Raw genomic sequence first — 17891 nt, 5'->3', positions numbered from 1 at the left:
CGGAAGAGTTTTGTAAAAGTCGACCTTTACATTCTTACTTAAAACAGTGGAAGAGCAGTTGAAGCCACGGTTCGTCATGTCGAAAATGGAGCCATTACGAGGGCTTTTAAAATGTAGACACTGAGTCTTGTAAACATGACCAAGAAGTGCCAGGGACATTTGGAGAAAGCATGCAGAACAGCACACGTTACCTCATCTTTTTCCAGTATATTGGAACAAAATACAGGTAGGTTACCGTGCACGATAAGTTGTTAAATTTTAAGGCATATTATTGTTATTTATTATTATTATTATTAACTGCAGTGGGGCTGCGAAAGTACCTTCATATCAGCTGGAGAGGAGGAAAGGAGTCCAGGACCACTTGGAGGTAGGTTTTACTTCAGTTATTGTATTGTCACATCCCTTGGGTGCGTATTTGTTTGCAAGACCAGCTCCTGTGTTGTAAACTATAAATCAAGCCATCTAAATTATTATCTAAGTATGTATTATGTATTAAATGAAATAAACATTTTGTGATGATGTTTGCTCTCTGTTATAAAGTTGCTTATGGAATGGGAGGATGTTTTATTATTAGTCTCTGTCTTGGTGAATTCCTGATTTATCATATGAATAACAACATAGAGAGTGGTGCACAAAGAGCAATACAATACACTCACTTCAACTTATGTTCATAACTGCATGAAGACAGGCAGATTGTGCAGTAGCTGCCATGTCTGGTGGTTGGTTTTATAAGCACAGTTTTGTTTAGCAAACTGACAAATGTTAACAATGAAAGGATTTGTTTTTTTTTTCAGTGTTTACAATTGATTATTCAGCTCATCAAAAATTTTACTGATCTTGTGGAACGGATTGAATAACAATTAGCAGGGTGAAATGATCTCATGGTTTTTAATTCTCCTTGATGTTCTCTTTGTTGGTGTGCAGGATGCGCTAAGGAGACTGAGGCCACTCAATCCAGTATCTCTGAAGGTCTCCAGCAGGACAGACAGAGGCGTCCATGCCCTCTCTAATTCTGCCCACTTTGACCTCCAACGCAAGAATGACAAGCCACTGTTTACTGAAGACATACTTGTTAAGGCGCTCAATTTCCATCTTGGGACAGAGAAAATCAGGTAAGTCAATAATCACAAACATGCACCCGTACACCTGAACTGAGAATCTCCTCACGCAGGCCTTAAATGTAACACAGGTCATTCGAGCTGTACATCAGGACACATTTCCACACATTTCCTGCCAGTCACTTGAAAGTCTTTAGTTGTGGAGTTTTTTTTTTTCATGCTGGTCCCAAGCGTGTTTCCCCAGCATCTAACTGATGCATAAAGGTTTTTATGACTTCGTCAGTGTTGTTCTGCTACTGAGCTCTGTGACCTAGTTTTACTGTTACTGAACAACAGCACTTCACTCTGTCATATGAGGGCAAAGCATTCATTTCTCTGAACAGTGATGATCACGCCAAGTTGTTTGGTTATTCATCACCAGTTTTAAAAGTGTTCTTATTTCCAAAAGCACTGGGTATGTTTTGATTTCAAGAGAGAATAAGATAAAGGAAGCAGAGGGACTCAGACAATGATGAATGAACAAATAAAGAAAGTCGGAGTCACTGAGAGAGGGTGAAGAAAGAGTCCTAAATAGACAGGCTCTAAATAAAGACAGAGAAGTGAGAGTGAAGCAGAAAAGAGACACTGGGGAAACACAGAGAAGAGAAGAGAGGGAAGCTCCCAACATCCCACTAATCCTTAAACCTGCAGAGAGGTTAGAAAGGCTTATCCCTGCTCTTCTTCTTGATCTATAGCATCCGTTAATGCACTCTTTCTCTCTCACACACGCACTTAAACACACAGATACACATCTAAATGGGAATTAGTCCTGATTAATATGTGAAATCTGCTAAGAAATATACATTATAAGCACACTTCATATAACAGCATTATAGAAGTCTCCTTAACTGCCTTATACTGTGTGTGCATCTTGAAAAAATATTCTTAGCTCTGATACCACAAACCATCTTTTCACATTTTACTCAGAGGGAAGATGCAACTAAAAAAAGAGTTTTTCTTACAGCAACAATCAGTGTATGGCTCTTTGCTCAAGGCTTCAATCTGCTGCCTCTGGAGAGGGAGAGCCAACGCAAGATTATAACATAGACTGTACACTATGAAAAATATCTCTCTCTCTTCAGCCTGGGCTTCACTGCCCTTCTGTGAAAATGGTCTGAAATTAGCTTACAATGTGGCAAAATGGTGCCACAGCAAACAATGTCCTAGTTGGGAGCACAAACCAAATTTCAGGTACTAGTAAGTTTGAAACTCCACATTTGAGAATGTGCAGGCACATATTTGTAAGGGCATAATCAGATTTGAGAGCATATGTTGCACTCATTTCTGAGTCTGCAAGCTCAGATTTCTCCAGTTGGTTTTGTGTGAAATGCCAAAGGGTTTTGAAGTGCACAAAACAAGTTTTGAGTGCTATTCAGTTTGTAAATCAGGATTTGAGACCATGCGGGCACGGATTTGTAAGAGCAGAAACAGGTTTGAGAGTAAGGGAGGATCCCTGCTGTTTGCTGAAATCGTCTGTTGCACTCATGATTCTGTCCTCTCTTGCTCTCAGATCTATTTTTTCTACAAATCTGTGCCCGCTCACTCAGATCCTGATTTGCTAAGTAAATAGCGCTCAAAGTTTGTTTTGTGCTCCTTCGAAACATTTGGCACTAACAGAGTTTCACACAGTACCTAGTGGAGAAGAAATGAGCGCAAGCATAGCCGGGATAACGCTGTCAAATCTGATTATGCGCTTACAAATATGTGGCTGCCCGCTCTCAAATGCTGAGTTGCAAACTGTGTAACGCTTTGGTTTGCGTGCTGTCAAATATTTTGGCATGGCCATACTTCCATACCCATAACACATCCACAAGCTTGATTGCACACTCTTATGTACAAGCATGTGTGGATGAACAATGTAAGGTGCTGGTGTGCTTTTTGCAGTGGCACTGGCACAGCTGCCACTTTGTTCTTTTACTTCAACTGCTCTTTTGTCATTCTGCCAGGATCACCTGTGCCCACCGTGTGCCTGATGACTTCCATGCCCGTTTTTGTGCCCAGTCTCGTACCTATGTCTACCGGTTAGCCCTAGGAGTCCCCCACTACTCTTTGCTTCCCCTTACAGAATGCAATCTGTGTTGGAGCCTGGGCAACATGTGAGTTATCCTAGTTTGTACATTGCCCCGTCTTCCATTCACTCATCTGTCATTTCATTCTTCATTCTACTGTGAGTGTGCATGACAGTTTAGCTTAAAAGATAAACAAAAAAATCAAGCTCAGACTCTAACTCAGTTTAAGTTGGTTGATAGATGCACATTAACAGACACGCCCCCAATAACCTTATGCCAATTCTTGAAGAAACAATGGAACGTTAAACACATGAATAATCCACACATACCATACTGAAACTGCAAATTAGGCCCAGTCAGACCAAGAGTTTTATGGGGCTGACATCACAAAACAAACAAAGAGGGAGAGAGAGAAAGGGGACAGGGATGAGGATGAAGAGATTACAAAAAGAAGGAAAGCGACTGGGTTTTGTAGTGTAGATGATGTTCTTTTAGCTGTGATGGAAGAAGGGAGCAAACATATTAGCGTTTTTCTGCTCCTCTACTTTTTTGGGGGAAAAGTAGGGCACGATAAGCTGCAGGCTTATACACATACAGAACAACACCCACGCACATTACCCTGACTGTGTGGTTTTCTTTTACTCTCTCTTTTCTTCCTCCTTCGTTCTGCTTCTCTCCTCTCCATTTTTTTTCTATCCCTTTCCATTTCTCCGTCCCCCCCCCCCATTTCTCACTGTTACATCCCTGCTTCATTATCCCTGTCTCATTTTCAGCATCCATTCCATCCTTCCAGCTCTGAGCGCCTCTGCCTCAGCGGCCTCTGCCCGTCCTCTCTTTGACCTGCCTCCCCCTCATCATCACACCCACTCCAGCTCTCACACTGCAAAAAATATTAATATGCCCGGTTCCTTTTAATGTTGAATTGGGTCTGCAACTTATGCATTTCTTAGAGCAAGTCGTATGACTCTGAAAAAGGCAGGATCATTTTTTGGTTTCATGTTTTTATGCCTCCTCTGCACTTTTTTTTTCCTTTGTGAATTTATATTCATATCAGATTTTTAGACATCACGGAAATATGAAACTTTGTTAGAATAACTGACAAAGTATAACCAGCCACCAGCCCCCCACACACTGCAATCATTTAGAGAAATGCAGAAAATGCTAACATTTGGGAAATTGAAGCTACACAATATCTGGCATATTTGCTTGCTAATTGACTTAAATGCTTTAATGATTATAAAAAGTTTTGCCAATTTATGTTGTGTTGAGAGATTATTCAATTAATCACTAATTGTTTCTCCTGAAATAAATGGATAAATGATAATATAAGAAAAATTACAACAATTTTAATAAAAAAATCTGAAGACATTAATTCACATGAATTAAAAGCAGACTTTGACCCATGCTGTACTACAGCAGTACTTTAAGCTGTACTGGCAATACTAACACTGTTTCTTTGAGAATTCTGTTATGAACTGCAGTGAATTCAGACATAAGCTGTTATTTTTGCAGAGGGTCATAAGGTTATAATGTCTCTGCTAGGCTGAGTGGATCCAGTGTTTAGTCTGTTTTCAATTTCTGATGGTTAAGGCCCAGGCTAGTAGCTCTGTCAGACTACAGCAGGACTTTAAGCTACTATCCAACTTTCTGTAAAAAGTTTGAATTCAAGCTTATGAAATGTTATAGATGGATCTGATTCACTGACCTGGGAATGATCAGGCATTTCTTTTATAAAAGTTAAGACTCAACACAAGAATAAATGAACTGTCAAGTGTCATTTTTTTGCAGCACGGCACCTCATCTTCATTCATGACTAAGTCAATGTTCAAGATTTTAAATTAGTACATTAAGATTTTAATTAATAAGTCACTCAGCATAAGACCATTTCCCTGCTCGCTGTATCTCTCTCTGTCAGATCACATTTAAGTAATGACAGAAGCATATGACTGTAGAAAATCTGAGCACCGTGCCCAGTCTCGCCCTCTCCCTCAAATGACCCAGGCGCTGACATGTTCTGCCTCAGAAAGTTTTCATATTTTACAAGTTTGCCAATAAATAATTCTACTTTTAAAACACGATTGAGGCCTGAAACCAGTTGTACTTGCACCGCATCCTAGCTGCTTAACTTCACTGTTCAGGCAGGTCACATTTAAGCCAAGTTAAAAAGTCTGTTGCCCTCGGCTGCAAGTTAACGCTTATAGAAAAAGTATTGTTTTTCATGTCCCTCTATCAGGGAGCTGGATGTGGGAGCAATGCGTAAGGCTGCCACCCTGCTGGTTGGGACTCATGACTTCAGCAGCTTCAGGGCAGTCAACTCTGACATAACTTTTAAAAACCCCATGAAGACGCTGGATGTGGCGGCCATACAGCCAGGAAGTTCCTTTGTACACGCAAACTTCCACAGGTAGACGCTATACTCATGTAGACTGATTGCATTAGTTACTAGCACTCTGTATGTATGTCAAGTTAAAAAAAATGTATTGATGCCACATGGGAGCACAACACTGACATATTATCACTTAGTAAAGATCTTATTGGGAACATTAAAGCAAACAGTTGCTTCATCATACCTTCAGGAGAGCATTATCTGTCCAGTATTTACTCTGTTCCTGTGCTGTCCACCAGCATTTGAGAGAAACATCTGGTTCTTTAGCTGCTAAACGTTTCTGTCTTCTAATTCATACCGCATTTGCTCTAAAGTGTCCATGGTTGCATTTTCACCAAAGAAAAACCTTTTCCCTCTTTTATTCTCTACAGAGTTCTCATGAATGGCCCAGTGTGGGCTAACTTTAGTTGCAGTTGAGATGTGTGTTTATTTTTTCACAAGTGTCACTATTCTAAGTAACAGTGACAAGACAAGAAGAAACTGAGCGGTAAATTATTGAAAAGCCAAAGGTTGAACTACATTTTTTTTGTATCCTAGAACACAGAGCTGTGGTATGTAAGGTTGAGTTCTTTGGTCTCCATTAGACATAAATGGACAGCACTTCATTTCAGAGCTTTGTGTCGGCCATATGGTGTATTCACTATAAGACTGTGTTCACTTGTGGTTCGGATTTAATGTAAATTTAATCAGTGTTAAGTACAAAAAGGGTGTGGGGGAATTTTGTTGTTCTACTCAGTTATAATGTACTGGACTATCACAATGCTAAAATATCAAACATCACCATAAAGAACAATTGAATGTCAAGTTCCAAAAGAAGCTAATTCATATTTTCTTCTCAACATATAATCCTTTTGGTCCTTGTGCACAAGGGCAGTCCCCTGCTCTATCTGATGCCTGGCATGAGCATGAATGTCACATCGTAAGACGCAAGGGGGGGGGGGGGGGGGGGGGCACTGAAGTATTTAACAAAAGAAAGATTAAGAAGCGACACGTAAATATAACAGACTTGAGACAGGAGCCTTTTTCAGTTAAAACAATTCTGTTTTGGATTTTGGTTAGGTCCAGTTTTTTTTTTTTTCTTACAGAAACAAGTCAGTACTTGACATTAGCCTGTGTAGTATTCTTTATGTGACTGAGTAATGTGATGTAAGGCCTGCCGTTCAAAATATAGTTTTGTTTGTGAAGTGACACTTGACCCCCTGGGGTGATATTCATCCTTCTTTAGTTTAGCACATTCAGTCATGCCAGGTCAACTTCATGCCTACAGGCCCTGATGTATTTAATACAATACACCTTTAAAACATTAGCATATTTATGGCCCAATATGCATCCAGTGCAAAGAACTGGCACAGCTGTGATCATTAAAGACTGTATGTATATTGTTGTACACATTGTTACACTCTCATCTCTTGTTTTCAGGGAGATTGTGTTCTGGGAGCTGACTTTTAGAAGCAGATCTTTTCTTTACAAGCAGGTATGTTCCCTTTCAGTGTTTCTCTAGATGTACAAGATGATTGTGTTGCAGTATTGCCATCTGCTGGTGATGACTGAAAAATATAGATCATAATTAAGGGTCATTCAGCAGAAGCCTTGTGCTATTTTTCATTATATATTATTATAAAAACTGCTTTGGCCCTGTGCTTCAGGTGCGGAGGATGGCGGGGGCCCTGGTGGCAGTAGGTCAGGGGCGGCTCTCAGTGCCTGAGCTGAAAGATATATTGGAGGCTCGGGACTCTCTGGCTTACCCACGGGGCCTGGCTGCTCCACCTGACGGCCTCTTCCTCACCAGGGTAGACTACAGAGACGCAGGTGAGGACGCTGAATGACAGCAGGTCCAGTAGGAAGGACACAGACCTAATCTAAATCGGCAGAACCTGCAAACCTCAAAGCATATTGAAAATGGCTGTTTAAATGTGCAGTGCCATACGATGACAGTGAGCTGTCGTAGGACCAAAGGTCCAAAGGTCACTTCACAGTGTCAGTTAACTGTGGACTGAATTCAGACACTTTTACTGAGGCTGTAATTCTATGTTGTCCCCTTTTCTCTGAAAGCTACAGTATGTAACGTTTTCTAATATTTGTGTTGTAGAAATATGCTCCAAAAGTTAATGTAGAGAGGTGCTGTCAAAGCCTCCTGTGACCCTGACTCAATGAACAGCACTGACAGCAATGCAGAGATAACTTCTGAAAGGTTTTGAGCGGGATCGACCCATTTAACCAATCAGATATCCTTTTCAGACATGCACCCCTAGCCAGTAATTTGCTAGCTATTTCACATCGAGGCATCGTGTCTGAAACCAAGGCCCAAGTCGTGAAGTTGACAAACTGTTACCTGCAATTTTACCTGGTTGGACCTTTAAGTTCCATACTCTAGCTATACGAGCACATTTTTTCTATTGTTGATACAACCATAATTGGCACTTGCCTGTAATTTTTCTGTTGCTTACACCTAAGAATTACTTTTTAACCTTGTTTAAAGCGTACATCCAGCCAACCAGAGTTGAGCTCAGTGTGAATGTTACTTACAATAACCACCTTCGAATGGGTGAAATGTGATTGTGTTCATTCAGGATGAATCTTTACGTCTCATTCTTCCTTTATCAGGACATTTCAGATTCATGGCCTCTTTTTTTTTCTGCCTCCTTAGACCTGCAGCTTCCACAGCAGACGTCAGAGGAGCAGCTACCGACCACTGGAAACCTGCTGTATTAATTTTACTCGAACATTTCATTTGTATCAATGTATTTTCATACAACTGTATGCAATGAATGTAAAAATGTCCTTTTTGCTGAGTCAGAGCCTCTAGTATATTAATAAATCTGTTTCCACATTTACAAATAAACAGACTACATACAGATGAACATCTACATGTTCTTTTAATTCAACATTTTAATATGTGTCCATGAATGCAGCTCAGCTACAAAATACCACACACCTTGAACCTATCATTGTCTACACATGACCTTAAGGTTACAACAAACAACTTGCTAGCCTAGTTAGGCAGTATTACTCCTGTGTATGTATGAGCTGGGTTTTGTAGGTTCTCAGAATTATCAAACAAGGTATACACGTGGAGAAGAGTGGTAGGTTCTATAGCCACATCTGCTTTGTGTGTCCAAGGCTCTTGTATAGTGGTATTACATTATGGATCAACAAAGTGCACACACACACAGTCACTGATAATGTATACATCCAAATGTCCAAATAAAACTGCATACGCTGCTTCTTTACCAAAAAGTCTTCACAGACCACAAGTGTGGATTTCGCGCACACCGTCTCTCACTTGTCTAATTTGGCTGCATCTGCTCATTGAGTGATTTTCAGCAAGTTGTCCGTAAACAATCCATTAAAACTAGACTACCACCGACAGTCTTCTCAGTGCCGGTGGGAGCCAAATGAGGTTTGTAGAAGGTTCAGAATGACCAATCACTGTCTTTGATGTTCCAGCGTATTGATCAACCACAAAAGACGTCACACAGAATTTCCTTAGTTTTGTACAGTCACCCATTAATAATGCAAGGTTGACTGATTTACCCTCACTGCATTCGGAGTACTGCGTCTGTCAAAATGGAACCTCATGAGGAATGTTTTTGCACTTCTTAGAAGTGACAAGTTGTCAATAATTCAACCACACAATTTCTTTAACCTAGAATTTTAAATATGTACACAAGTACATGTTTTCTATCCAAGCGACCATGTTGGAGCAACACAGTGAATCTGATTGGCATAGGTCCTCAAGTCAATTCAGCATTTGGTTTCAAAATGAGAATTCACACATCCTATAGACACCCAGAATTCGATATATAATCAAAATTTCAAGTGTTACTCAGAATATTAAGCCCAATGTCTCAGAATATCAATAACAAAATCCTATGTATATATAATGCACTTGAGGAAGGCATCGCTTTTTTTTTTAAATTCACAATCCTTAATAACAGCACAGTCTGGGTGAAGAATGGAGCTGAGCTAAAGTTGAACTGGAGACCCTGATTGAAGAGATTGTGGGGGACAGTGAGAAACAAAGCGGAACTGATCACATCAGTACTTGTCATATTTTCAATTAAAATGCAGTTTTATGACAGACAGGAAAAATGATCAATGCTCAGCAGCGTCACCAAGCCTATCCTAATAACAGCCGTTAACAGCTTTAAAAATAATATAAATAAGTATGAGATGTAGTTCACTAATGATTGGCTAAACAGAAAAATCTGAATGTCAGTGACTTCGAGTTAGTAGTGTATTATCAATCTAGTGAGCCTTTTTTGGCATTTGGCTACACACCCTGATGCTAAAACTGAGGTTAATTCGGGATTAATTTGTGTAATGTGAAAACAGATTAATAAGTTTGCATAGACCCTTGAATCCCAACCATCACCATCTTAATAACATAATCTTAGAGGTTAAAGTCCTGCTTGGAGCAATATGCCCAGCATCACCCTTTGTACTTAGTTCATTAAATTTAACAAAGCACATTAAAAGCTGTACTAGTCTACATGATACAGTTACATTCAATTTCACTTTTGTTCCTTAAAATAAAAAAAAAGGACTGTGGCACATAGAAATGGGTAGTTCTCTATAAGGGTTTTTGTGATTCGCTTGTGTCATGCCGCAACTACAGCCAAAACGAAAAAGCATATTTTAATCCATGTGTGTTCAGCTTTTGCAGCATCATGATACACAGCAATAAACTCACAGACTTTATTAAAAGAAGTACAAAGAGTGAAATGGGGCATGTTCCAGACTTAAAACACGCTCGTCGGAGAGGAGACACATCCACATGTAAACATATGCTGTGTTTGTGGTTTTTCTTTCTTCTCCAATGGCTAAAAATAAAATCTAAACATAAAACACTGAAGGAGTATACGGTCGTGGCAGAGGGAAGAGGGGAAAGCAAGTTGAGTCGGTGTCCTCTTTAGCTGGCGATTTTCTCTATTTCATCCAGATCATCTGTGTCTAGTTTTTCAATTTTTTTATCTGTAGAGGGAAAGACCACAGAACATGGAAAGGCTTGTTTAGACGGCTGAAAGGTACCAACTCCCTGAAATAAGTAAATGGCATTTAAAACAAACCATAATAAATATGGTAATTTCATGAGTTCTTTTGCTGTTTTTCTAATGATCGCTGCAGTAGGGCAATGTAAAAACACCTCAAGACAGAAAGGTGGGAGCAGCCGGGGTCAGACTTACTAAAATGCTCTTGGATCCTGTTGAGGATGTTCATGCTCATCTTGCTGTCCACCATGTTGATGGCCAGTCCCCTTTTGCCAAATCGACCTGTGCGGCCAATCCGGTGCAGGTATGTCTCATTGTCTGGGTTACCATCCTTGTCAACTGGCAAGTCGAAGTTAATAACCACGGAAACCTGCTCGACATCAATACCTGAGAGTCAGACGAGCAGGGAGAGAGATAATGATAATTACTAAATAACTGTCTTAAACACAGTTCAGTCTTGCATTTGGTGAACAATCCTACATTCAAACAGTTCAGAGCTACTGACACAGCTCCACTCTTCTATTTTGCTGGCTGTACATTAGGTGCACCACCCCAGCAGGCCAGGCCAGTGGGCGAAGCACACAGTGAGAAAGACAAGAGCGAGCCACATGTGCGCTAATGTTACTGATAAACACGACACTCTGTGGAAATACCTAATTTAAATGTTGGTTCATTATTCCAGGCAGAGAATAGGCAACTGTGAAATGTTGACATATCTCTGAAGATGCCACCCACTACTACATAACAGGGAAAAATGTAAAGCTTTGATGTTTCCTCCAAGGTTTTCTACTGCAAACAAGAGTAATGTAGACTGAGAAATATGTTTCCAAATCAGTGGCTACTATTTCACACATCAAGCCTTTAACTTGTGGCAAAATGTGTTCTCCCCAAAGCAAATGCTAAATATGGAGAATGCTCTTTCGATGTAGAAACAACAAATAGTCATATGATGACTTGATGTTGATTCCTTCCTGTTCTGAGCACATGGTCCTTACCTCGAGCACAAACATTCGTGGTGACCAGGACCTTCTCCTTGCCATCTCTGAAGCGTTCAATGACAGCGGCCCTCTGTTCAACCTGCATCTCTCCGCTGAGCAGCGCCACCTGGTGGCCTTCTCTGGACAGCTCCCCTGCCAGCCAGCCTGCAGTCTTTCTTGTCTGATCACACAGAGGACAGAGTGTGCTGTAGTTTTTTTTTTTTTTTTTTTTTTTTTTTTTTTTTTTTTAAACCGAGGATGAGTACTTGCATCTGAATGCCTGCTGATACCATTTCTACTACAGAAATTACAATTACCACAAAAGTGCAGTGACTTTAGAGACAGTTTTGAAATTCATGAGATTTACTTTGATTGTATTTGAATATGATATCAGAAAGCTCTGCAAATTAACTTAAAACTTTGTGTGATAAACACTGCCACCACTCTGATTAAACAATGTTTAACTGGCTAAATTTCTACAGGCCTACTATACAACAAACCTTTTTAGGAATGCAACCTTGTTTTATAATTAAACCACCCAGAACAGTTTAAATTTATTATTAAAACTGGTGCATGCTGATCTGCAGCCTCTCTGCTAGACACATACCTGCGCTGCAGCACAGGAAGCCATTTGATCTCAGCCTCAACATCTACAACACACATCTAAAAACAACATCTACAACAGATTTTCATACACAGAGCTCAGAATACTCCAAGAACTACTGAAAAATTTGCATCTGTTTTCTTTTCATTCACAATAATTACCTACCATCAGCAGAATGAGCACTGTGTGGGTTTGATGTGATGCGTGTGTAGTATTGGACAACTTTAAGGATTAATAGAGGGTGGTATCAGACCCAGTACTGGTACGGGACATCCCTGTAGGCACCTCAGCAGCCAACTACGTGCTCATGTAATAAAAGGACCAAATGTGAAAACGTAAATGGCAACAGCAGCTACTGAGGGCCCTGTGTCAAAAGATTCTGGTAAAATAAGGCTCAGGCTCTTCCAGAAAGTTACAGTCTGGTTATTTTTTCACAGTTTTATATAAAATGGTGGTGGAGGTGTCAAAGGGAAAACTGCTGTTTATACTACAGATCATAAATGGAAATATGAACAAAAACACAACTCATAGAAGCAACTAGATGAAACAGAAATGTGGCTTCATTGGCCAAATCAAACCTCTATGTGAACTTACATGGCAGAAGATCATAGCCTGGGCAATGGTGATGGCGCCGTAGATGTTACAGAGGGCCTGGAACTTCTCCTCCTTGCTGTTACACAAGACATAGTACTGTTTGATAGTATCCAATGTCTCCTCCTCTCTCTTTAGTTTGATGATGTTGGGATCAGGCACAATGCGCTTGGCGAAGTTCCACACTGATTCTTCAAATGTGGCTGAGAACAGCAGCATCTGGCAGTTTTTAGGCAACATCCTGGTTGGTAGTAAAGACAGGAGTGAAATGTCAGTGGCTGCAGTTTTAAAAACACAGATGCCAAAATGTTCTGTATAGTGCAGCACTGCAAAAAACCTTATTCACAAAATGACTCAATGTTGTGTTTTCAGGACAGCGTGTAATCTCGTGCAGCATTCATGACCTTACTTAGCTCAAGATTTTCACAGGAATATTTTACTGCAACTTACCTCTGGATGCGGATACTCTGGTCCTGGTGTCCTTGTGTGGCGATCATGACATCAGCCTCATCCAGAACAAACACTTTGACCTTCTTGGGCTCTATGAACTTGAATTTACTGCACCAGTCCAGCATGGTACCAGGTGTGCCAATAACAATCTGTTCCTGCAGCTTCATACCCCGCTGCACTGAAACGGACACAAGAAAAAAAAAAAAGCTCTCACTGACGCAGTAATCTCTCAGGTGCACTCAAGTTTTCATCCAGAGGAACAGTTCAGTCTATGTCAGTTTATTATAGGAAGCAGAGAGGCCTTACATTTATTTCCCCTGATGGCGTACACTAGTTTGACCTCAGGATAGTATCTGCCCATCTGCTCGATCACTTTGCCAGTCTGGAGTGCCAGTTCATAGGTAGGTGACACACACAGGCACTGATGGAGAAAAATGACATCAAGGGAAAACAGGATTTAGATTTTTGTCTAAAAGACAAGTCACTCATATCAACTAAGAAACTTAGGATTTCACTAACCTGGGGATATCTGTTGTTGGGGTCTACATGGCTCAACATGGCCAGGACAAAGGCGGCTGTTTTCCCAGTTCCCGATTGTGACTGGGCAATCAGATTCTGTGGACTAGAGGAAACTGACAATTAAACCACAGGCACAGGGGGTAAAATTGTTATTGACCTTGGTACTTCACGAGTGGCTGGTACAAGGTGGTGTACATTAATTTTAAAATTATACTCTACTGAGGGTGAGAGATTTTATTAAGAGACAATACATTGCTAGAGAACTCCACAAGCTTTGCATACAGTGTAATGGATACTCACGGTTCAGCGAGCATCATAGGTAAGGCAGTCTCTTGGATTTTGGATGGCCGGTTGAAACCCATGCCATACACACCCTGAAGCAGCTGAGGTTTGCTGCAGACAAAAAGCAGTGAGATGAAACCTACAGTTTTCTTGCTTTGGTCTTTGTTCTCCTCCTCCAAATGTCATGTTTTCAACAAGTATTTTACAGATCTTCAAAAACTCAAAACACCTGATCAAACATGGCTGTGTGAGAGTACAACCATGCTTTAAAAGATCTACCAATAAAAGGTTGGACAGAGGAAAAAATCCTAGAGCAGGTATGGTTGAAGTGTGAGTCTTGCTGGAAACTTTTTAGTTCCAAACCATCCTGTCTGACTACATGCACATGTCATTAATAGTATGACTCATAACCAATTAAAAATTATATGCTACACCCCAACATACTGTAGGGTAACAAGACAGATAAATGGACAAATAGAAGATTCACTTACAGTCGCAACTCCTCAAAGGACTTGACAGAGTAGAGTGGAGAGTTGGGATCCTTCTGAAGAACTTCCACTTGATTAGTGGTATTGACAAGATTGTTCCGGATCAGCTTGTTCAACAATGACTGTGCTGCTTTGTCCTCTAGAGAAAACAAAACAAAACAAACAAAAACAAAAAGTATTTCAATAACTCCAGAGACAACCAAGCATCTCAATGAAAGACAATCAAGAACATCAGACAGATTCACCAAAGAATGAATACTTTTGAAACAATACATTTTCCACCTTTGTCATCGTCATCTGTAGCCTTGTTTTCTCCTTCAGCTTCTGACTTTGCAGGTGTGCTTCTGGAGTCTGTTGCGTATGCAGCTGTGCCTGCAATTTACAAATGAAACATTTTTTTGCTTACTGGTTTTCAGACCATTAGCTTGCATTTTACAACCGATGTAATTGTATAAACTTACCATTTTCTTCTGGTTTCTCTTTTATTTGAAGGCTGCTGATCTATAAGGAGGACATCAGAAAGTTTACAGAGTTGCTTGATGACAATGAGCTTTACATATCAGAGCTGGTTATGAGATTCAATTTGTGCCTCTCACTGGTGGGATTGTTGCGTAAGCGATCCCACAATATTATTGTCATTCCACCATTTTTCAAATCGTATCCTTGTCCTCAGCAATATCTTTTATATTTTTGGAAATATTTATCTTTTTGTTGGCAAATTTTCCCATTAGAAATGAATTGTTGAATGCTCAGAGGCTAAAGTGTGAGAAGCAGTTAAACTTGTATTATTTCTCTGACTTGCCCTCACAGCCACAACTTTAACTTTAAACAAAAACATTTTTCATCACTTGTAAAAAAAAAAAACTTGTCTTGATTCAGATTATGTGATTATCTCAGCAACCAGATAAACATTTTGTGCCCAAAGCCTTCAAATGACAGGAATAGCATTCAGCTGCCCCATTCACTGCCATTATAACTGAGAGCAGAATTTTGAGGTGGGAAGCTAAGATAGGGGCTTTTGTAAGTCACTCCAGAAACCACATTTTTGACACAATCAACACAAATTTCAAATCATCACATTTAGAGGTGTCTCTCAGAAAATCAAAACACTTTACAACAGGATTTACTGTCTTGTCTTACAGAGCTTTTCAAGTTTCAAGTTTTCAAGGTTTCTTTCCAATCTCTAAAAGAAAGCAATATAGTTATTTCCAAGGCAAGCAGTACAGCAGTAGGACACGCAGAGATGTCCTACATTAGCCGATTAGACTGTCTGTTGTTTGTGGTGTTTTACAAAGTGACACTACAAAACTATTAGCAGGCACTTTCAGTTGATGGATCCTTTACTCAATGGATCCACGCAAACACACGATGAACCAGTACCTAATTGTAGGCACTGCAAAAGACATAGTGATTTTCATAGGTATCTAGTAGCAGCCAACAACGCAGTTTAGCTAAAGTTTTCAGGAGGCAGCAATCCCACCGCAATTTCCTGAGAAATTGCACTGTCTAGTTCCAACAGGTGATGAGGACAAAACAGGGATATGTCAGGACTACTTAAACTTCATTGGATTTCATTTAGAGGCCCCTCTTGGATTATGTGTTTACTGGCCAGCTAACTGCTAAAGCTAATAACTAAATGAGCACGCAGTATCACAGCTCCATCCAACTTAACTTAGCTCTGATGCCAAACCGGGGCCATCCGGTAGTTTCGTTTTTAAGTAAGTGAAAATGATACTGAGATAGGCTGCCAAAGAAGCCAATTTACTCACGGACTGTACTGTCATTACACAATTTCAATTGTCAAAAGTGTCAAGCGACGAATTTTAGGTTACATTGTAGCACAACAGGCCAAAAGAAAGCTTCATGTGAACAGGCTAACAACGCGTTAGCTTGTGTTGCGTGAGTTAATATTTACCGACTCCGCCGCGGCTTCTTGCTCGTCTACTGCCTTAGCCCAGGAGTCCGTAGCCATTGTGGGACAGTTCGTTCTGTAGCTATTATACTCGGGATAACTCAGCTGAGAAAGCTAGCTCACAATGACGAGCCAGTAATATAAAAGTAACTATTTGCCCACAATGGCGTGCCTCAAGCGATTCTAAGGACCTGTGCAACCGCTCACACGTCCGGACAGAAAGCAAGTGCTGAACCACAATAGTTCCTAATGTAGTGAGAGTTCCCATCCGATTTACGAACACCGAATGATCCTTGAACTTTGGCAAACAACTTAAATGTAATGAACTGATAATGATTTGTGTTTTATTTCAATTAAATTTTAGTGTTAATATTTAGCAGTTTATAGGCTAAATCTCAAGAAACTTTACTCTGCCGAGCCTGTAGATGGCGCCAAGACCTTTACCCGAACTCTACCTTAATCATCACAGCTAAATGCCTAAACCCACCCTATATTAACCCTATAACCAAGTCTTAACCTTTGAAGTTGTCAGGACCATAAAAAATGTTCTCACAATATGAAAATGTTGTCACAACACTGGTATTGAAATTAAATTTGTCCACACAATGACATAAAGACACATACAAAGAAAGAAAGACACATACACATAAACCAAAAATAAAGATGTTTTTATTTTGGGATTCATACAAGGGACAAGGTATAGAGTAGGGCTGGATTACCAACTATGAAACACGGCCAGGGCTCCAGATGATAAAAGACCTAACAGCCTTATGTTTGCTGTGTAGCAATTAGTTTATGACAAATTTGTTTGGTAATATGCAGCACTAATATGCAGTTTAAACTGCTTTGGTAAGGACCTTAAATCGACTGCCCTGCCCTAAGGGTGCTGCATTCTAAAATGTAAAACCTATGCAACCTATAAAGGAATAAAGAAATAACACAAGGCTCCCACCAATAAATCCAGGTTTACATCATCCCTTATTTCATCTGTGTGCATCAAAATGAGTCACACTAGTCAGACTTGTTGAGAGTTACTATGCATTATTTTCTACAAGAAAACATTTTCTAGGGCTTCCTACTCTAAGGATTTACTGATTTTGCCATTTACATTATAGGATTAAAATGTTCTTGTGTTTTTGCAAAAAGATTACTCTTGTTATTTAAAATGATTGCCAGTCATAAAAAGACTAGACACACCTCCAAATGACCAAACATTTGATTGGTAGTATACATTAAGTAATGCGAAGTAAAATCCAAAAAAAAAAACACCTATCCATCCATTATCACTACCATATATCCTGTAGAAGGTTGCAGGATCCAAAATACCAAGACAGTCAAATTAGGCAACCAGAAGCATGAATAAACTCATGTGATGCAATTTGTATATCATCATCATCATTACGCAGCAACAAGCAGTACTGAATGAGACCAGTTGGATTCCATGGTAAAAAAAAAAAAAAAAACTTCCTTTGAAATAGTAAATTATTTCAACTTTTTGAGCTGTACGTATATATTTGACCACTCCAACATTTAGATGAAACACCAAATTGGTGTATAATTGCTAAATCCATTTATGCAAATACAA

General features: G+C 39.9%; 2 protein-coding genes across 2 annotated transcripts; one reads left to right on the top strand and one right to left on the bottom strand.

Moving 5' to 3' along the window:
- On the top strand, nucleotides 1–10466 carry pusl1 (pseudouridine synthase like 1). The gene is made up of 8 exons (XM_020592969.1): nucleotides 1–226; nucleotides 304–367; nucleotides 925–1112; nucleotides 3044–3193; nucleotides 5340–5510; nucleotides 6912–6966; nucleotides 7139–7301; nucleotides 8140–10466. Exons 1-8 carry the CDS (start codon nucleotides 171–173, stop codon nucleotides 8202–8204), a joined length of 912 nt encoding a protein of 303 aa, XP_020448625.1. The 5' UTR covers nucleotides 1–170; the 3' UTR covers nucleotides 8205–10466.
- On the bottom strand, nucleotides 9351–16551 carry LOC109956102 (ATP-dependent RNA helicase DDX19B). The gene is made up of 12 exons (XM_020592968.1): nucleotides 16310–16551; nucleotides 14856–14895; nucleotides 14677–14766; nucleotides 14398–14533; nucleotides 13925–14017; nucleotides 13625–13727; nucleotides 13412–13526; nucleotides 13106–13283; nucleotides 12659–12896; nucleotides 11479–11641; nucleotides 10679–10870; nucleotides 9351–10466 (listed from the first exon to the last, which is right to left on the bottom strand). The coding sequence occupies exons 1-12, from the start codon at nucleotides 16364–16366 to the stop codon at nucleotides 10405–10407; spliced, it is 1467 nt and encodes a 488-aa protein (XP_020448624.1). The 5' UTR covers nucleotides 16367–16551; the 3' UTR covers nucleotides 9351–10404.
- Nucleotides 16552–17891: the final 1340 nt, after the last annotated feature.

This window comes from Monopterus albus, unplaced genomic scaffold (genome assembly GCF_001952655.1).
Source record: "Monopterus albus unplaced genomic scaffold, M_albus_1.0 scaffold18.1, whole genome shotgun sequence".
Taxonomy (NCBI): domain Eukaryota; kingdom Metazoa; phylum Chordata; class Actinopteri; order Synbranchiformes; family Synbranchidae; genus Monopterus; species Monopterus albus.
Note: the sequence above shows the minus strand (reverse complement) of the source record. Positions and strands in the feature narration are given on the sequence as shown.

Bases quoted from the DNA above. Each gene is read 5' to 3' on its own strand.
- pusl1 (XM_020592969.1), top strand. From the start codon at position 171: ATGCAGAACAGCACACGTTACCTCATCTTTTTCCAGTATATTGGAACA. The intron at 5,511-6,911 runs GTAGACGCTATA...TCTTGTTTTCAG, and splicing joins GTACACGCAAACTTCCACAG to GGAGATTGTGTTCTGGGAGC. The intron at 7,302-8,139 runs GTGAGGACGCTG...CTGCCTCCTTAG, and splicing joins GGTAGACTACAGAGACGCAG to ACCTGCAGCTTCCACAGCAG.
- LOC109956102 (XM_020592968.1), bottom strand. From the start codon at position 16,366: ATGGCTACGGACTCCTGGGCTAAGGCAGTAGACGAGCAAGAAGCCGCG. The intron at 14,767-14,855 runs GTAAGTTTATAC...TGTAAATTGCAG, and splicing joins AGAGAAACCAGAAGAAAATG to GCACAGCTGCATACGCAACA. The intron at 13,284-13,411 runs GTAAGGCCTCTC...TGTCCGTTTCAG, and splicing joins CGCCATCAGGGGAAATAAAT to TGCAGCGGGGTATGAAGCTG.